Consider the following 17,615-nt stretch of genomic DNA (forward strand, 5'->3'; position numbering starts at 1 on the left):
CTCTGCACTGTAATCACTCCCCTCTGCACTGTAATCACTCCCTTCTGCACCGTAATCACTCCCCTCTGCGTTGTAATCAATCCCCTCTGTGCTGTAATCACTCCCCTCTGTGCTGTAATCACTCCCCTCTGTGTTGTAATCACTCCCCTCTGCGGTGTAATCACTCCCCTCTGTGCTGTAATCACTCCCCTCTGCGCTGTAATCACTCCCCTCTGCACTGTTATCACTCCCCTCTGCGCTGTAATCACTCCCCTCTGTGCTGTAATCACTCCCCTCTGCGCTGTAATCACTCCCCTCTGCGCTGTAATTTTTCCTCTCTGCGCTGTAATCACTCCTCTCTGCGCTTAATTCACTCCCCTCTGTGTTGTAATCAATCCCCTCTGTGCTGTAATCACTCCCCTCTGTGTTGTAATCACTCCCCTCTGCGCTGTAATCACTCCCCTCTGCGCTGTAATCACTCCCCTCTGCGCTGTAATCACTCCCCTCTGTGCTGTAATCACTCCCCTCTGTGTTGTAATCACTCCCCTCTGTGCTGTAATCACTCCCCTCTGCGCTGTAATCACTCCCCTCTGCGCTGTAATCACTCCCCTCTGCGCTGTAATCACTCCCCTCTGCACTGTAATCACTCCCCTCTGCACTGTAATCACTCCCCTCTGTGTTGTAATCAATCCCCTCTGTGCTGTAATCACTCCCCTCTGTGCTGTAATCACTCCCCTCTGTGTTGTAATCACTCCCCTCTGCGCTGTAATCACTCCCCTCTGCGCTGTAATCACTCCCCTCTGCGCTGTAATCACTCCCCTCTGTGCTGTAATCACTCCCCTCTGTGCTGTAATCACTCCCCTCTGTGTTGTAATCACTCCCCTCTGCGCTGTAATCACTCCCCTCTGCGCTGTAATTACTCCCCTCTGCGCTGTAATCACTCCCCTCTGTGCTGTAATCACTCCCCTCTGCGCTGTAATCACTCCTCTCTGCGCTTAATTCACTCCCCTCTGTGTTGTAATCAATCCCCTCTGTGCTGTAATCACTCCCCTCTGTGCTGTAATCACTCCCCTCTGTGTTGTAATAACTCCCTTCTGAGCTGTAATCACTCCCCTCTGCACTGTAATCACTCTCCTCTGCACTGTAATCACTCCCTTCTGCACCATAATCACTCCCCTCTGCGTTGTAATCAATCCCCTCTGTGCTGTAATCACTCCCCTCTGCGCTGTAATCACTCCCCTCTGTGTTGTAATCACTCCCCTCTGCGGTGTAATCACTCCCCTCTGTGCTGTAATCACTCCCCTCTGTGCTGTAATCACTCCCCTCTGCGCTGTAATCACTCCCCTCTGCACTGTTATCACTCCCCTCTGTGCTGTAATCACTCCCCTCTGTGCTGTAATCACTCCCCTCTGCGCTGTAATCACTCCCCTCTGCGCTGTAATTTTTCCTCTCTGCGCTGTAATCACTCCTCTCTGCGCTTAATTCACTCCCCTCTGTGTTGTAATCAATCCCCTCTGTGCTGTAATCACTCCCCTCTGTGCTGTAATCACTCCCCTCTGTGTTGTAATCACTCCCCTCTGCACTGTAATCACTCCCCTCTGCGCTGTAATCACTCCCCTCTGCGCTGTAATCACTCCCCTCTGCGCTGTAATCACTCCCTTCTGCGCTGTAATCACTCCCCTCTGCGCTGTAATCACTCCCCTCTGTGCTGTAATCACTCCCCTCTGTGCTGTAATCACTCCCCTCTGTGCTGTAATCACTCCCCTCTGTGTTGTAATCACTCCCCTCTGCGCTGTAATAACTCCCCTCTGCGCTCTAATCACTCCCCTCTGCGCTGTAATCACTCCCCTCTGCGCTGTTATCACTCCCCTCTGCGCTGTAATCACTCCCCTCTGTGCTGTAATCACTCCCCTCTGTGCTGTAATCACTCCCCTCTGTGCTTTAAAGGAGACCTGTCACCCCCCCGTGCCGGGGTGACAGGCCCCCGACCCCAGCTAGATCCCCTTATACAGACCTCATCTGGCCGAGTCCCGCTCCCGGAGCCGGTCCCGGGACGGAGATGTCACTGTCAGAAGCCGAAGCGCGCGCTGTGGAGATAGGTCCGGTGTCCATAGAGAATGAATGGAGCCGGACTCATCTTTGCAGCTTGCGCAGGGCTCCATTCATTCTCTATGGACACCGGACCTATCTCCACATCGCGCGCACCGGCTTCTGACCGGGATATCTCCGGCCCGGCACCGGCTCCGGGAGCCAGATGAGGTCTATATAAGGGGATCTAGCTGGGGATCGGGAGTCTGTCACCCCGGCACGGGGGGTGACAGGTCCTCTTTAATAACTCCCTTCTGAGCTGTAATCACTCCCCTCTGCGCTGTAATCACTCCCCTCTGCGCTGTAATCACTCCCCTCTGAGCTGTAATCACTCCCCTCTGAGCTGTAATCACTCCCCTCTGCACTGCAATCACTCCCCTCTGTGTTGTAATCTTGCCTTTCTGGGTGTAATTCCCATGCTAGGAGCCAACTACATCTTACAGAGGATACCCAAAGAGGTAGGATTATAGTGCAGAAGGGAATGGTTACAGCCTGGGAACCATAACTAGTCAGGGGATAGATGCTGCCAATATACCTAGTTAGCACTGCTTCGCATACAACGGGGGAAGAAATATAGCTTTTGGGGAGATAGACACAACGGGAAATAAGCACTTATGGTAGGAAACAGTTTAGCATGCTTTATAAGTTCATTATTTTTACCTCGGAAAACACTAAATGGTAGTGATTTATTCCTCTAAAGTGTCACTGTCGTTATAACTTTCACAATCTAAATCAGCAGTAGATGTGATATAAAGCAAGTTGGCAATTTACATTAAAACTTGAAAACATGGCACTTCCTGTTTTCTGAATGTTATTCTGACTGTCCCAGGCCATCTGAGCGCTCACAGAGAGGAAGGCAGTCATGTGACTGATGGACACATTAAGCCGTAATTCTCTGTACTGGCCGGAATTCCTGTGTTTAGTCTGTTTTTTTCAACCAACACAAGTCAAAAAATCTGCCTTCAGGCGACTGGACCTGGATTTCTGTAAAGTTCAGCTTTGTTTTACAGCATGATAACAACAACAAAAATAATGAATGTAAATTGCAGACTTGCTCTATTTCACATCCCCTGTTGATATAGATTTTAAAAGTTAAAATGACAGTGACCCTTTAAATAGTACATTTCCCGTACAACTCATCCCGGATGGCTCTCTTTAGACAATGGGTTGTCTTTATCAGTGTAATCTCCAATCACCTTTGTTCTATAATAATTGTGCCATTTTTCTAAATGTTACAGCATACAATATTATTAAGCTTGTATATTTATTAATTTAATTTAAGACATACATCTAATGTCCTGTCCAATCTAGTTTAGTAACTTGTCACATATTTTCTATACATAACCTCCAGTATTTCAGTCCATCCAGTGATATGAAAAATCTGTGTGTGAAAGTGACAGGTACAGACAGGGTTTTGATTAGCTGCCAACTCCTAGATGTGTTCTTCTTTTATACATTGTGATTTCTGTCTGTTCTGCAGCCAGTAGTACAACCACTGATAGCCGCTAACCTTCACTTCTTACTGTATAGTAAAAGAAAATGCTGGATTTACTTCTCCGTTTTACGCTTCTATCATATAAAAGACCAAATACTACATTCTTCACTGTTATCCATATAAACTTCAGCTACTTTGCAGAATTCATTCATTAGACTTGGATTATAATTAATTATGGCGATCATTTATTCATACAAAGCCGTGTAATTAAACAACAGAAGGATTCCGGTGATATGCTAAATATAAACGGATACTAAAATCTAGTTTATGGAAATCTGTCTAAAATGAATCCTAGAAATTGTTTTTAATAATTAATTGTTGATATTAATGTTTCATGTAATGTATCTTTAATGAGTGTGTATTTTTAAAATTGATGTTTTACATTTTTGACTGCACAAAGAATAGATATTACTGAAAGACATTCAAGAAAGCAGCTTACAATTTGGATCACTTTGCATTGTTGTACGGATTTAGACCCTACATATTCTGGAAAAGAAAAACTTATCTATCTAGTCTGCTTTTTTCTTATTTCCTAATTTTATTTTGACATAGCTGTATGTTTATTTTTCTTTATCATTCTGCTCCATCATAGGAGCAGAACTACAAAAAATGGCAGTGCGGAATTAATCGCAACCACCTCCAACTGAGCTAGTTGACCTTAATAGGATCACCTAGGATTCCATTATAGTGGCCAGCATTTTACAAGACATAATTAGTTAATCAAACTGTGTTATCTTCTCCAGAAAATTTTGGTAGAAAATCATTTTTGATGGAACCATGAACGCACATGTGAACATAGCCTTACTGTGGATTTACCAAACACTTAGGGGGAGATTTATCAAAGGATGTAAAATTTAGACTGGTGCAAACTGGCCACAGCATCCAATCACAGCTCAGCTTCCAGCTCTGGTCAAAGGAAAAAGGAGCTGTGATTGGTTGCTGTGGCCAGTTTGCACCAGTCTAAATTTTACACCCTTTGATAAATCTCCCCCTTAAAGTTTGTTCTAAGCATCTTCTGCTACACAAGCATATTCTTGTGGCTATGTGGCTGTGTGGCTGTGCACAACGTTCTCCAATTATCAGGCATATCTCCAATTAGAAAGGATTGGTTATTGAGATCAGTAAGTTCTGAGATAAATCTTTGATTGCCACCAGATAAGTCTGTGGCTATGTTCACATTTCAGGAACATAGCAGGGAAAAAGTCTGTTGCTTAATATAGATGGCCACTAATAATGATCATTATTAGCAGTCGTCTATATTACATGACGGACGCCTTTCCCTGCGTGGAAACATAGCCTGTTATAGCACTTCTATGCTAGATCAGACATAACATTTTACCACCTTTTCCTATACTATTTATATCTACTATATATAGTAGATATTACTGCACTGAGAATTGTCAACGGGTACTAATAATCCTTGCATTAACATTATCCATTTCAAACAACTTGATTGTTAAGGCAAAATCACTTATATTTTTGTATTTGGCCTAGTATATCAGGTGACTTTGGTTATATTAAAGATGTCCCCCATGCACCTTGCCGGATTTACTAAGAGTACATCCAGTGGACCTATCACATGGCAGGCACGGAAATCTACACCTTCTCCGAAAATCTGCAAGCTGTAATTCCACCTCTCTCCCTTAAATGACACCTGGAAGTTTAGTCCTAGGTTCAGGTATCCCATGGGGGGGGGGGGGGGGTAAGGAGGTTTATAGCTTGCTGCACTTCTGGAGTTCTGGATAGCCTCTTACACTCTTTTTTTTACTAGAGAATAAATTCATTTTTCTATGTTATGGAAGCACAGACAGATATATGAAAGGTAAAATGTGTTTCTTGGTCCTAACAGCTAATTAAAATTTGTATTACACGGCCCGATACGTCGGGGAAGCGAACATCGACTTGTCAAATCAGTACTAGCTTTTCCCTCATTCCACACTCGCTGCCTCTGCTATTACATGCACAGACAACAAGCAGCAGAAGGGACCTTCCGAACGATCCTTAGATTAATGTTGTCCATTGAAGTCATTGGTGGTCTGCTTCCTCCGCTGCTATTACATGGTCATGTAAAACATGTTGAAAGACCGCAATCAGCCAACACTGTGCATGTGCTATTACACTAAACAATTATGAGCCTGAATAGACAGTAATCGGCCAAGTAAGGCTGATCATCTTTCAGTGTATTAGGGCCTCAACAGTGTCAGCCCTTTGGAACAAGAATTGCAGCTGACAGATTCCCTGTAATCTCTGATTTAAAAAAATTTCTCTTAGAAATGTTCTTGGCAAATGACATAAACACCATGGTCCACCATGCCCTAATGTACCTTTTAATTAAATTTTTAAGTGATAATATGGGCTCCTCAGTATCACTCCTTCTCAAGAATAGCTCTCTTTTTTGACCCAAGATTTTGAATCTTGGCATAACTTATATCTTCCTGTAATATATATATATAAAAAAAATGCAATAGCAAAAAATTTGCTCACCAGCCATTCTCCCTCATTCCTGGTGTGGGTAGGCCTGGTAAACCATCTCCTGATATGACATTGGTTAGTATTTATACCAGTTTATAGTTAATCTAGTTGTGTAGGCTTGTTTAGAATCTTGATATATGATATATATTGCTTCTTTAAGGTATCTTATACTTATTTTATACTCAATTTCTCAGTCTGTATTGTTGTGTACTATTCATACAGTCTTCAAGATAAACACACCAATCCTCTTTGATCTTGATAGCCTTTTATTGATGTTCAGGCATAAACCTGTCTAAACATTTTCTGTATTATTTCCTCATGAATACTTCTGTAACACTTACATTTGTTCAAGTGGTCTTTTCTTCCATAATAACATTTATTTATTTGTTTGATTAATGATAAAAGACCTACTTGTACATTACATACAAAAATTGTGAATAGTAAAAATGGCTTATGTCACAAGCTAGACTTTTGTAAGCTGTTGAATTAAGGACTAGTTTCCCTTTCAAGGTTGTTTTGTAATACAGCATGTCAATTATCTTAACCTGTTTAACCAAGAAGCCATTTCAAATCTACACATCATGACATTTTTTACACAAGAGTACCGAATACAACCTGCATGAAACATTTATAGGCTATGTCCACATAGTCTCAGATTTCATCATTTTTTAAAGAAAAACAGTTGTCAGGTAGGGGTTCTGGGAAAACAAGACGAGTGCAGCCCTAGAACTGGCACCCACCCCAGCTGGCCCTACCTGCTTGCCGCGACAGCTCTAAACAGCTGCGGACAACTGGGCAGCGTTCCCTAACCTGACAAAGTGCATACACGAAAAACAGAGACAAGACTAACAAACAAGCAAGGGAAAGTCAGAGGTCCGAGTCGGTAACAGCGAGTCAGTATAGGTACAAAATCGTGATCCAAAGAATAGTCGAGGTCCAAGCCAAAAGGTCAGGTATCGGAAGTACAAAGTCAGAGTAATGCTAGGTCAAGATACACAGGAGGAACCAGGTTCTATCGCAGGCAAGAAATGAGAGCACAGGCCTGATATTTATTCAGCCTGGAGTCCCAGCCCCAGACTTGATTGGGGCTGAGGCTCCAGGTCCTGCCAGATACAGAAAGCTAACTGGTAAGTCAGCTGTCAATCAATAATCAGTGCACACACCCAACACCTATGCTGAACAGCCAGGGGAGTGAAACCTTGGCCTCTGCTATAACAAAGAACAGCAGAGCTGAGTATGTGAAAAACATGTGAAGCATTATGGCTGAAAAAGCCGAGCCGAGCGCCTGACTCGAGTCCTAACAACAGTACTGCATACAGCTTGTTATTTTCCACTCTTAAACAATGAATCCCAGTGTTACTGTTATTGCTTGCTGTTGCCCTTTAAATAAAAGTTGATAAATAAGTTTTTCTGTTTCTCACAATGTTAAAAAAGTCAGATATTTTGATTAGTTGAATAGAGTGAATCTATTTATTTTTTCAAAGATGTGATGGTTTGCATGCTTGACACTTGAATTTAACGAACCTTCTATTCTATCTTATAGTTTGGTTGCCACCAAAGAAACCGACAGTGCCCGATCCCGTAGTTCCCCAATGTCACCATCTGATTTCCTGGACAAACTCATGGGAAGAACTTCAGGATATGATGCACGAATAAGACCTAACTTCAAAGGTAACATACTTTGTTGTTATTATTCTTTCTTAATGTCATAAAGATGGCCTCTTGGACCATTCTGGGCTGTTTGTGGCTGCTAAGTTTGTGGCAAAGCCAATGAGAGATGCATAAACAGTGTCTCATACATCTCACATACAAGCTTGCTCAGCTTCAGTAACTCCCATTATAGTCAATGGGAGCTGCCTGTTTTCCCATCCCTTTCTGTGTGAAATAGTTCTCTCCTACACCAAGGAACCCACTGTATTCTACTGTAAAATGTAATATCTGAATTCCTTCTTTGTTCCTTGCTTATGCCAATTTACTAGAGAACATCCTAGTTTTAGAGGCTAATGATAGACAATGCTGTTTGTCAGAATCTATTAGTTAACCAATGATTCTGTACACCAGTAGCAAATACTCTCAGGTGTGGTACTGGACTAAAAAGGCAATATAGGTACATATATTAAAGTGGTATAGTTTATGACTATTGGCCTTAGCTTGGCTGAGGGTAGATCCCTGCAGAAAACGTCAGTATACAGTAAATCAATGAAATGAATATACTAAATTATTTATATGAAATACAGCTTATACTTATTTATGCCTTCATTGTTTTTGTAACAAACGAGTAGGTAATGAATATGGGTGCCCTATCTTCTGAACATAGGTATAAAAGATATGAGACTTAACTTCTCAGATGGTTGACTCTACCGGTGGATCATGTGCAGACTATAAGTTCTTTGATTCTGATGATTTGCTCTGTTTTCCCCCATCATTGTTTAATGATAAACAAGAGACAATAGACTGGAAATAGGAGTTATGCAGCTGTAAGCAACCACATCTGCAGATTGTGTTTAGAGAGATGATGGTGCCCTTAATAGAACAACCAATAGGACAAGAACCATTAAAGGATATTAAGCACAAAGTGGGCACTTTTTAAATATATCATCTTGGTAATACTGTATGTTGAACCCCAATTGGGATTATACATTAAATTACTTTCCCCTCATTGAAATATTTCTGTTAAAAATACACTTTAAGGCTAGGTTCACACTACGTATATGTCCGGCCGCATATTTTTCGCGGGCGGACATATACATATGAAACTCCGGCCGGGACTTTACGCAAGTTGCGGCCGGATACGTACAGACCGCGAACTTACGCCCGTATCGTACTTACGCTTCCCGAGCGCTCTTTGTAGCGATCTAACAGCGGTCTTTTACTTGGAAATCTTCGGCTAGCCCCGGACACCCCACAGAACCTTTTGGATCGGAACAAAAAGCTGGCAAAATGAAGAAATCACCACTACGTACGGGACCGCATGTTACGCTACGGGCGTAAGTTACGGCATTTCCGTCCCGAAACAATCGTCTGGTTCATTTTTTACTGCGCCGCATACGATCCGGGCGTAAGTTCGTACGTAGTGTAAACTGTGCGCCCGTAGATCGTATACTTTCCATTGTACGCAAACTACGTAAGTTTCCGGACGCTTATTCACGGAACACGCTACGGCCGGAAACTTACGTAGTGTGAACGTAGCCTAAATATAGAAACACTAAAAAAATCACATGTAATGTGAACTGACACTAACCCCCTTATAACTCAAATTAAACCAGCAAATTGCTGCTGACTGCTGGAGTGCGGTTCAGGTGAACTGGTTAGACTCATAAGTTGGTCGGTGTCAGTTTTCATTATGTGCAGTTTTGATAAGTTTTCTTAGTTTGTATATTTTATTGAAATATCGCCATGAGGAGAAAGCAATTTGACCTATAATTACAAATGAGATCTTTTATGAAGTCTTCATGGGGTCTTAATGGGAGGTGTATAATTGCAGCAGCAATGTACAAGTAGAGGTTGGAGGGGAGAGCAGAGGTATGAGCGAACAGGATTGATCTAAATGGTGATGATGTCACCTTATACTATTAAAGAAGTCAGGTCACCCAGGACAGACCACTCCCCAGACACACAAAGCCATGTTATTTTATGATACTTTAAGTGCTGTCACATGACCCTGCTACAGTAGGGCATTGTAGGAGTAGAGGAGTTGAATGTGCACAAGCTATCCATAAGAATGCACTAAGATTGGTCTCTTTTTGAGAGTGGATACTAGGTTCAGACAGAGTAACTGAGCGTTTGATAGATTCCCCTTGTGATGAATCATGGTAAATACCAGGTAATGAATGGAGGACCTCTGATTAAAGTAGAGTGCCAGGGAGTATTGAAGTATAATAATATGTTGCTGCTGTAAATTCCGACTTAAAACAAGCATCAGTAATGGACTTCGTATTTCATGGATTGTTGGTTCCATTGATCCTTTGTTAGTAAACATTTCTAGTATAAGAAAAAAAGAACTGCCTCTTAGCAAGAAAGGTTTTTTTAATTACTTGTTATCCAGCCTGAAAGCTTCTAGATAGCTAATATATGCCTTGCTTAATGAAAAATAGCAGCATAATTTCCATTGTATAACCTTTATGAGGTCAGGTAGGTAAGCCATCCAATTTCCAACCACAGAGGAATATTATGTACCTACACAAATGACCACAGGATGAAAGTCAATTGACTTTGAGTTTTGCTAATGAAGCTCTGAAAATACTTTTACCATCGTCATCACTGCTAATATCGTCCATAATCTCCAGTATCACATTATTACTGTAGTCACTTCTTTTATTGCTTTGTCCTCATGCATATTAAATAACACAGTAATGGGATTTATTTCTCTAGATGGCTTGAAACAGGGAAAGTAGGAGACTAGAATATATGTCATTTTTTATAAAACACTGCTTTATAATGATCTTAACGAAAAAAATTTACTGGATTTTATTTTCGCCATTTGTTATTTCATAAACTGTGGTGTTTCATAGATATAATTGTGGGATATTAAATAAAATGAATTTGAAGTGCTTCAGGTATTGGATAAAAAGTGATCAGGCTGCCTGGAACGTGCACCCATACGCCTATACATGTTTAGTGCTGCCTGGAGAGAGTCCTACAAAAACATAAAAATGGCAGAAAGACAGGGGTGTGTGCGAACATAACCTGTTCTTGTGCCCCTGTAGTGCCACTCTCGGGTCTCTCTGACAGCTTGCCAATGTGAATTTCGGGCGGCATTGCGGAATGTCTCATACTTGGCTCCTGCTGCTGAAATGTCATGGGCCCAATGATGGATTGCCCATTCAGCTAGTCAGTGACTGCAGCAGTGTCCTGTCCCAGTGACTGATTGGCTAACCCTGAAATCTATCAGCCAAATATGTGATGTTTCAGCAGCAGGGGCTGCAGGAGGCAGGTGGCTGTCAGAAATAAATAAGCATCGATGTGGGGACAAAGAGATGGGTAAGTATGCTTTATTTATTATGTTCCCACCCCCTTGCCTTCCTGTCATTTTTAAGTTTTGTGGGATTACTCCTTTAGTGCCACAGTGTACTAACTATACCAATGTGGTGGCTGGACCATTTACATCCTGATTACATACTATCTTTACTGTACAGATTAGGGATATTCCAGGGATATTCCAGGCACAGAGCAATAGTCCCCATATAACATAGCATATGAAAAGATTTGACAGATTTATTGGGGTGCATCTCTCAATAACTCTGCCGTGGGACAGAGGAGAGGGGACTTAGTTAAGTCCAGAGTACAAATAAATTGATCTTGGTATATATCACATTGCATCTATAGCACTTCTCCCCTTAATAAACCTTAATAAACATTATACTGATTTATTAGACCCAACAATACAAAAAATATATTCAAATAAATCTAACCTAAGAAAATTTGTTGAAATGTGGAAGAAGATTAACACATGGAAAACATTTAAACTACTGGCAGATTTTTCCCTGGTTTGACTGAAATTTAGGACTTCAGTACTACAAGGCAATAATGCTATCCGCAACGTTTCCACACCACCTATTATATTTGCTCTAAGTATTTTTAAGTGTCACTGTCATTTTGCAGTCTGGATCTGAGTGTTCAGACCCACACCTATCGCGGGAACGAGCTGGGAGAGGACTGTACTGCAGTGTGTCCTCTCCCCGCTCTATGTCAGCATAATCAGTCAGGCTCCATAGAGCTCTGTTATAAGCTCAACTGATCACATGACACAGAGCCAGGAGAGGACTGCTCTGGGCGTGTTCTTCTCCCAATCAGTATGGGTCTGAACACTTAGACCCTGACCGATCAAAACTTATGACATATCTCTATGACATGTCAAAAGTTTTGCAAAACAACAGTGAGACTTTAATGGATCACATTCTACCAGAAATACTCTGCATTTTCAGAATTAAAAGGTATATGGACTCACTAAACTTTTTATAATATCCTACACCAAAGCTACTGAATCCTAGAGCTTTGATATAATTGAATTCATCCTTTTCTATATAAATTAGGCCCTGTGTTTTACTTACATTCTATTAAGCCCTTAGTGACTGTTTATATCTAATTGGCAGGGTTCTGAGCCCCAACACCTTAGCCAATCAGCTCCTCTGAAGGGCTGCTGCCGCCTAATCTGTTCACAGTATATTAGCCATACCTGGTTACTGCTGCTCAGCTTCTGTTGCAGAGAACCGGAGATGAACTGTACAAATCAGTGCCTCCAGTTCCATTGACAGGGCAGATTGGGCCACAACAACTGGAGCTGATCAGCAATGGTTTTGTGTGTTTGATCTCTCCCTATCTGATATTGTTTGCTTATCCCGAGTTAGGTCATCAGAAGGTGGATTTGGGAAATCTCTTTAACCTAACTGCAACATTTTTTTATCTAACTAAAATTGGTGTATTGCTTTGTCAGGGTGGTGAATATTTTTGACGTTACAGTACTCTAGCCATGAGGTTATGAAGGTGTGTACCAGTGTTGGTAGACTTTCTTCCGATATTCCTCAGGTTAAGGTACCCAAATTTAACATTGGCAGATATCTGGTTCCTGAGAGACAATTCCCCATAAATAACTACATCAAAATTGTGTACATAGTCTGAGCCTGAAGGGTTGTGTTTACAGACATTGCTGATGTGCAAGTTAACATTTTGTTGCTATGTGCTGATTTCTAATAGAAAGAACTTTAGTTTTGTCTGGGTTATAGCTAGCTTGCATTATATTCTTGTACTTTAGCTATGCAGGAATTGAGTAAATAACCTTGGGTTTAAAGAGGTATTCCAGGATTGAAAATATTTTATAATGTGGAAGGGTTGCTGTACCTGCAGGTAATGCCTGCTCAGCAAGTCATTGAGCACAGCAGTAACCCACCAAAGCCAGTGATTGGCTAAATGGGCATTCCATTCAGCAACAAAACATTTGTGAAACCAAAGAACACCAAAATAAGTAACAGTAAACCTCCAACGTGCAAACACTCTAAAACAAAACAAAAGCAGACCAGAAATGGACCAAAGATTGATGTATAGGAAAAAGTAGAATAATTTTTATTGAATCACATCATATAAAACACATATAAGTCACAAATGGACAAAAAAATCATATAAAAACTGGTAGCCTGATGACAACAGAATAAGGGGAAAAAAACGGTAAGGGATCAGGAGCAGAATTGTATGTGGTACTTCAGTGTGGTAAGAAGTAAAACAAAACATTAGTGGAAACGGAATTGGCCAATAACAGTGGGGCTAGTCGCTTTCAGTGCAGGTGAATAGGCACTCCAAATCCATTATAAAATATTTTGCATGGCTGAAATAAAATATACAGCAGCGATATGCTGAGACCTTCTGTAAGCTAAAGAATCTCTCCATTTGGTCTAGTTCTGACATCTTGTTCTTAAAATCCGTACTAGGCAGAAGAAACAACACATTGTATAATGCATTTGATCCACAAGCTTAGTTTTTTACAGCCACTTACTAAATCGCATTACATCTCACATAAAATGTTGCACAGTAATCTATGCATTATAAATGTAATAAATGACTTTACTTTGACATAAATAATATGAATATATAGTATTAAAAAATTCAATCATAAAACGGTTCACATATATTTTATACACTATACTTTGCCTCATTTCCATTCCATAATAATCTTTTTTATTTTACAGGACCTCCAGTAAATGTCACCTGCAACATATTTGTTAACAGCTTTGGATCAATTGCAGAAACCACAATGGTATGTACATGGTATTATGATGTATGCTTGCTCTATAAGTGCTGCAATTATCACCATCTTTTTACTATAATCTGCTACTTTTACTTGTTGAACAATGAGTGGAACAAAATAGTTATCTGAGTTTTATAAATAACCCAATAAGATATCTGCTACGGGTATTAGATAGATGAAGAGCTATTATAATTCATTTCATTGTTCCCTGAAACACCTACCAGTCACTGTAAATCCACCATATATTTATATACATGTAAAATTATTAGCACAAGATTTTAAGTAACTTTAACCGATATGACAGTATAGGATGAATTGCTTAGCTAGGCTGTCTTGTCTCAGAAATTATAGTAAAGTGGATGTGACTTGTCCAAGTAGATTAAAGGTCAACCACATCTGGTTCTGCATTTTCAGGCAAAAATAAGTTCATGGAACACTATCAGAATATGAACAATATTAACATATTCCACAGAGCTGAACAATCACTTACATTGGTTGGTCCGTATAAGGGCACACAATGGAAATTGAAAATTAACCTATTATAGTTATAGGAGTTTTGCCCTTTAAACATTTTTATATATTGCTTTTATACAGAACATATAGCCTATTGTAAACTCACTATGCTCCCGTGGGGTACAATTACGGTGTTGCGGCCATCAGGGCCGCTTCTGCCATGAGGCGGAATGAGTAGTACTGCAAAGCTGTACTGTCGTCACCCTCCTCTTCCTGCACTTTGGTAAGTATACCTGTGAGTGGGCAGGCAGCATGCTGGGGTGGGGGCGTAGTTCACTTGTCCTGGGGAGGGGCTTGCTGAAGTGAACGATCGGGGCGGGGCTGGGTGATAGGGTGGTATGGGCACTTGGGGGAGGGGCGGCGGCATCTCAGGTTTGCCTCAGGCAGCAGAAAGCCTGGAAACTGCCCTGGCGGCCATAGTGACAGCCTTCTCAACCAATTACTGGCCACAGAGTTGTCCCACTTAGCAGTGGCAGTGTAAACTTATTAGCAGGGGAAGCAAAGGTGATGCAGGAGAACTCTGGAAAAGCATGGTAAGGTAAGAATAGGCTGTATATTATGTTCTACATAAGGGCAGTAATATATATATATATATATATATATATATATATATACACAGTGCTTTGCAATAAATTAGAATATCAACAAATTCTGTAATTCAATTCAAAAAGTGACCTCATATATTCTATAGAGTCATTACATACAGAGTCAAATGAGCATGGATTACAGCCAACAAAAAACCAAAAGTCAGTATTTCAGAAAATTAGAATATTATTAGTGATGAGCGAACACTGTTCGATCTAATAGATATTCGATCGAATAGTAAGGTATTCAATCTATTGAATATTATCGAATAGTTCGCCGAATATTCAATAAATATTCGATAAGCGTTCAAATCCCCCAGCTTCCGTTTTTTACCTCCAAGTGGTCGAATAGATGTTTTTCAATAATCGAATACTTGTTCCCATAGACTTTAATGGGATCAAATATTCGATCGAATATTCGAATATTCGGGAGATATTCGTACGAATATTGAATATTTGAATATTTCACTATTCGCTCATCACTAAATATTGTTTTTAATACAGAAATGTCGACCAAATGAAAAGTATGTACAGTAAATGCCCCCAATACTTGGTCGGGGCACCTTTTGCATGATGCTGTCATCAATGTGGCGTGGCATGGAGGCGATCAGCTGATGGCGCTGCATAGGTGGTATTGAAGCCCAGGTTGCTTTGATAGCGACCTTAAGCTCATCTGCATTGTTGGGTCTGGTGTCTTTCATCTTCCTCTTGACTATACCCCATAAATTCTCTATGGGGTAAAGGTCTGCCGAGTTTGCTGGCCAATCACAGTGATGCTGTGGTTAGTAAACCAGGTATTGGTACTTTTGGCAGTGTGGACAGGTGCCAAATCCTGCTGGAAGATGAAAATTCCATCTCCAAAAATCTTTTGAGCACAGGGAAGCATGAAGTGCTCTTAAATTTCCTGGTAGACGGCGGCATTGACTTTGGTGTTGATTAAACACAGTGAACCTACACCAGCAGATGACATGGCTCCCCAAACCTTTACTGATTAAGGAAACTTCACACTAGACCTCAATCAGCTTGGATTTTGTGCTTCTCCACTCTTCCTCAAGACTCTGGGACCTTGATTTCCAAAGGAAATGCAAAATTTACTTTCATCTGAAAACAGCACCTTGGACCACTGATCAACAGTCCAGTTCTTCTTTTCCTTGGCCCAGATAAGACGCTACTGGCGTTGTTTATTGGTCAGGAGGGCCTTGACACATGGAATGCAACATGTCCCATGTAGCCCATGTCCTTCAAATGTCTGTATGTGGTGGCTTTTGAAGCACTGACTCCAGCAGCAGTCCACTCTTTGTGAATCTCTCCCAAATTTTTGAATGGCATTTTCTTTACAATCCTGTTAAGACTGCGGTTCTCCCCGTTGCTTGTGCACCTTTTTCTTCTACACTTTTTCCTTCCTCTCAACTTTCCATTAATATGCTTTGATACAGTTTTGGGTTAATTATTAAAATTTTATGAAATACTGACTTTTGGGTTTTTCTTGGCTGTAATCCATAATCATTAACTTTAACAGAAATAAACTTGAAACGCTTGAAAAAGTTCACTCTGTATGTAATATATAAATAGAATATATGAGGTCACTTTTTGAATTGAATTACTGGGAAAAAAAAATTACTTTTTGTTGATATTCTAATTTGTTGCAAACCACTGTATATGGCCAGAGTACATCTTGAATGCAGATTTTGTCTTTGGTCAGATTGAAACCTAAAACCCAAATCTACTAGGCAAAAATGCCAACTGAGTCATGGTGCTGCCTTCATGCCTTCATGTTTATTTGCTTGTCTACTCATATGAATAAGCCAAATATTTATTTGCCTAATATATATATATATATATATATATATATATATATATATTTTTTTTTTTTTTTTTTTTTTTTTTTATTATTATTTTTTTTACTATTTTTTTCTGATTCTCTAATTTTCTTGACAATGATTTTCTAAAATGAAGTTTCTTAATTAGAGATCTTGCTGTAAAAAAATAGCTGTATTAAATTACCTCTAGTTAGAAACATGTGGGCAGGGCTCTGCTGTAGAACTCTACTGTACGTGCTCCCACAGTGAAAAAGTGATTGCTGTAGATCAGAGGTGAAATTCTGGCATTACAAGGAACTCAGTATACCAACAGGCTATTAATATTTTATAATTTAATTAAATAAATTAATATTGTGGGTTAGGCTGGGTTCACACACAGTGTTCACATAATGTTATAATTGAGTGGATGGCCGTCATTTAATGGCAAATATTTTCTGTTATCTTAAGGCTATGTTCACACTACGTAAAAGTACGGCCGTTGATGCCGATGGCAACAACGGACGTACTTTTTGCGCGGTGGAACAATGACTTACTTTCAATGGGATCCCGGCCGGAGTGTATATACATCGTATACGCTCCAGCCGGGATCCCATACGGGGCCGCAAATAACTGACATGTCAGTTTTCTGCGGCCGGAATTCAGTGAATTCCGGCTGCAGAAAGCCCTGTCAGTTTACACAGTCAAGCGAGCGGCTCCTGCCGCTTGCTTCACTGTGTGGTATGTGAAGCTCTGATGCAGGCGAGATGATCCGGCCGAGATGATCCGGCCATGATCCGGAGATGTTCATACGTTGTGTGAACATAGCCTAAAACAACGGCTGTTGTATTGAAATAGTGGCAGTTATTTACCGTTATATGGCGGCCATCCACTCAATTTCAACATTGTGTGAACATAGCCTTTCTGTGTTTTTAATCCACTCCTGGTTT

General features: G+C 40.7%; 1 protein-coding gene across 2 annotated transcripts in view; it reads left to right on the plus strand.

The window, feature by feature from the left end:
• GLRA3 (glycine receptor alpha 3) overlaps positions 1-17,615 on the plus strand; it is a 132,440-nt gene that overhangs the window by 39,235 nt on the left and 75,590 nt on the right. The window contains exons 2-3 of one of the 2 annotated variants that reach the window (XM_069977800.1): positions 7,578-7,705; positions 13,714-13,781. In XM_069977800.1, coding sequence (XP_069833901.1) covers positions 7,578-7,705; positions 13,714-13,781 — 196 coding nt within the window. Of the gene's footprint in view, positions 1-7,577; positions 7,706-13,713; positions 13,782-17,615 lie in introns of those variants that run through there. The other variant, XM_069977801.1, reaches the window with a different exon arrangement.

This window comes from Dendropsophus ebraccatus, chromosome 7 (genome assembly GCF_027789765.1).
Source record: "Dendropsophus ebraccatus isolate aDenEbr1 chromosome 7, aDenEbr1.pat, whole genome shotgun sequence".
In the NCBI taxonomy this organism is placed as follows: domain Eukaryota; kingdom Metazoa; phylum Chordata; class Amphibia; order Anura; family Hylidae; genus Dendropsophus; species Dendropsophus ebraccatus.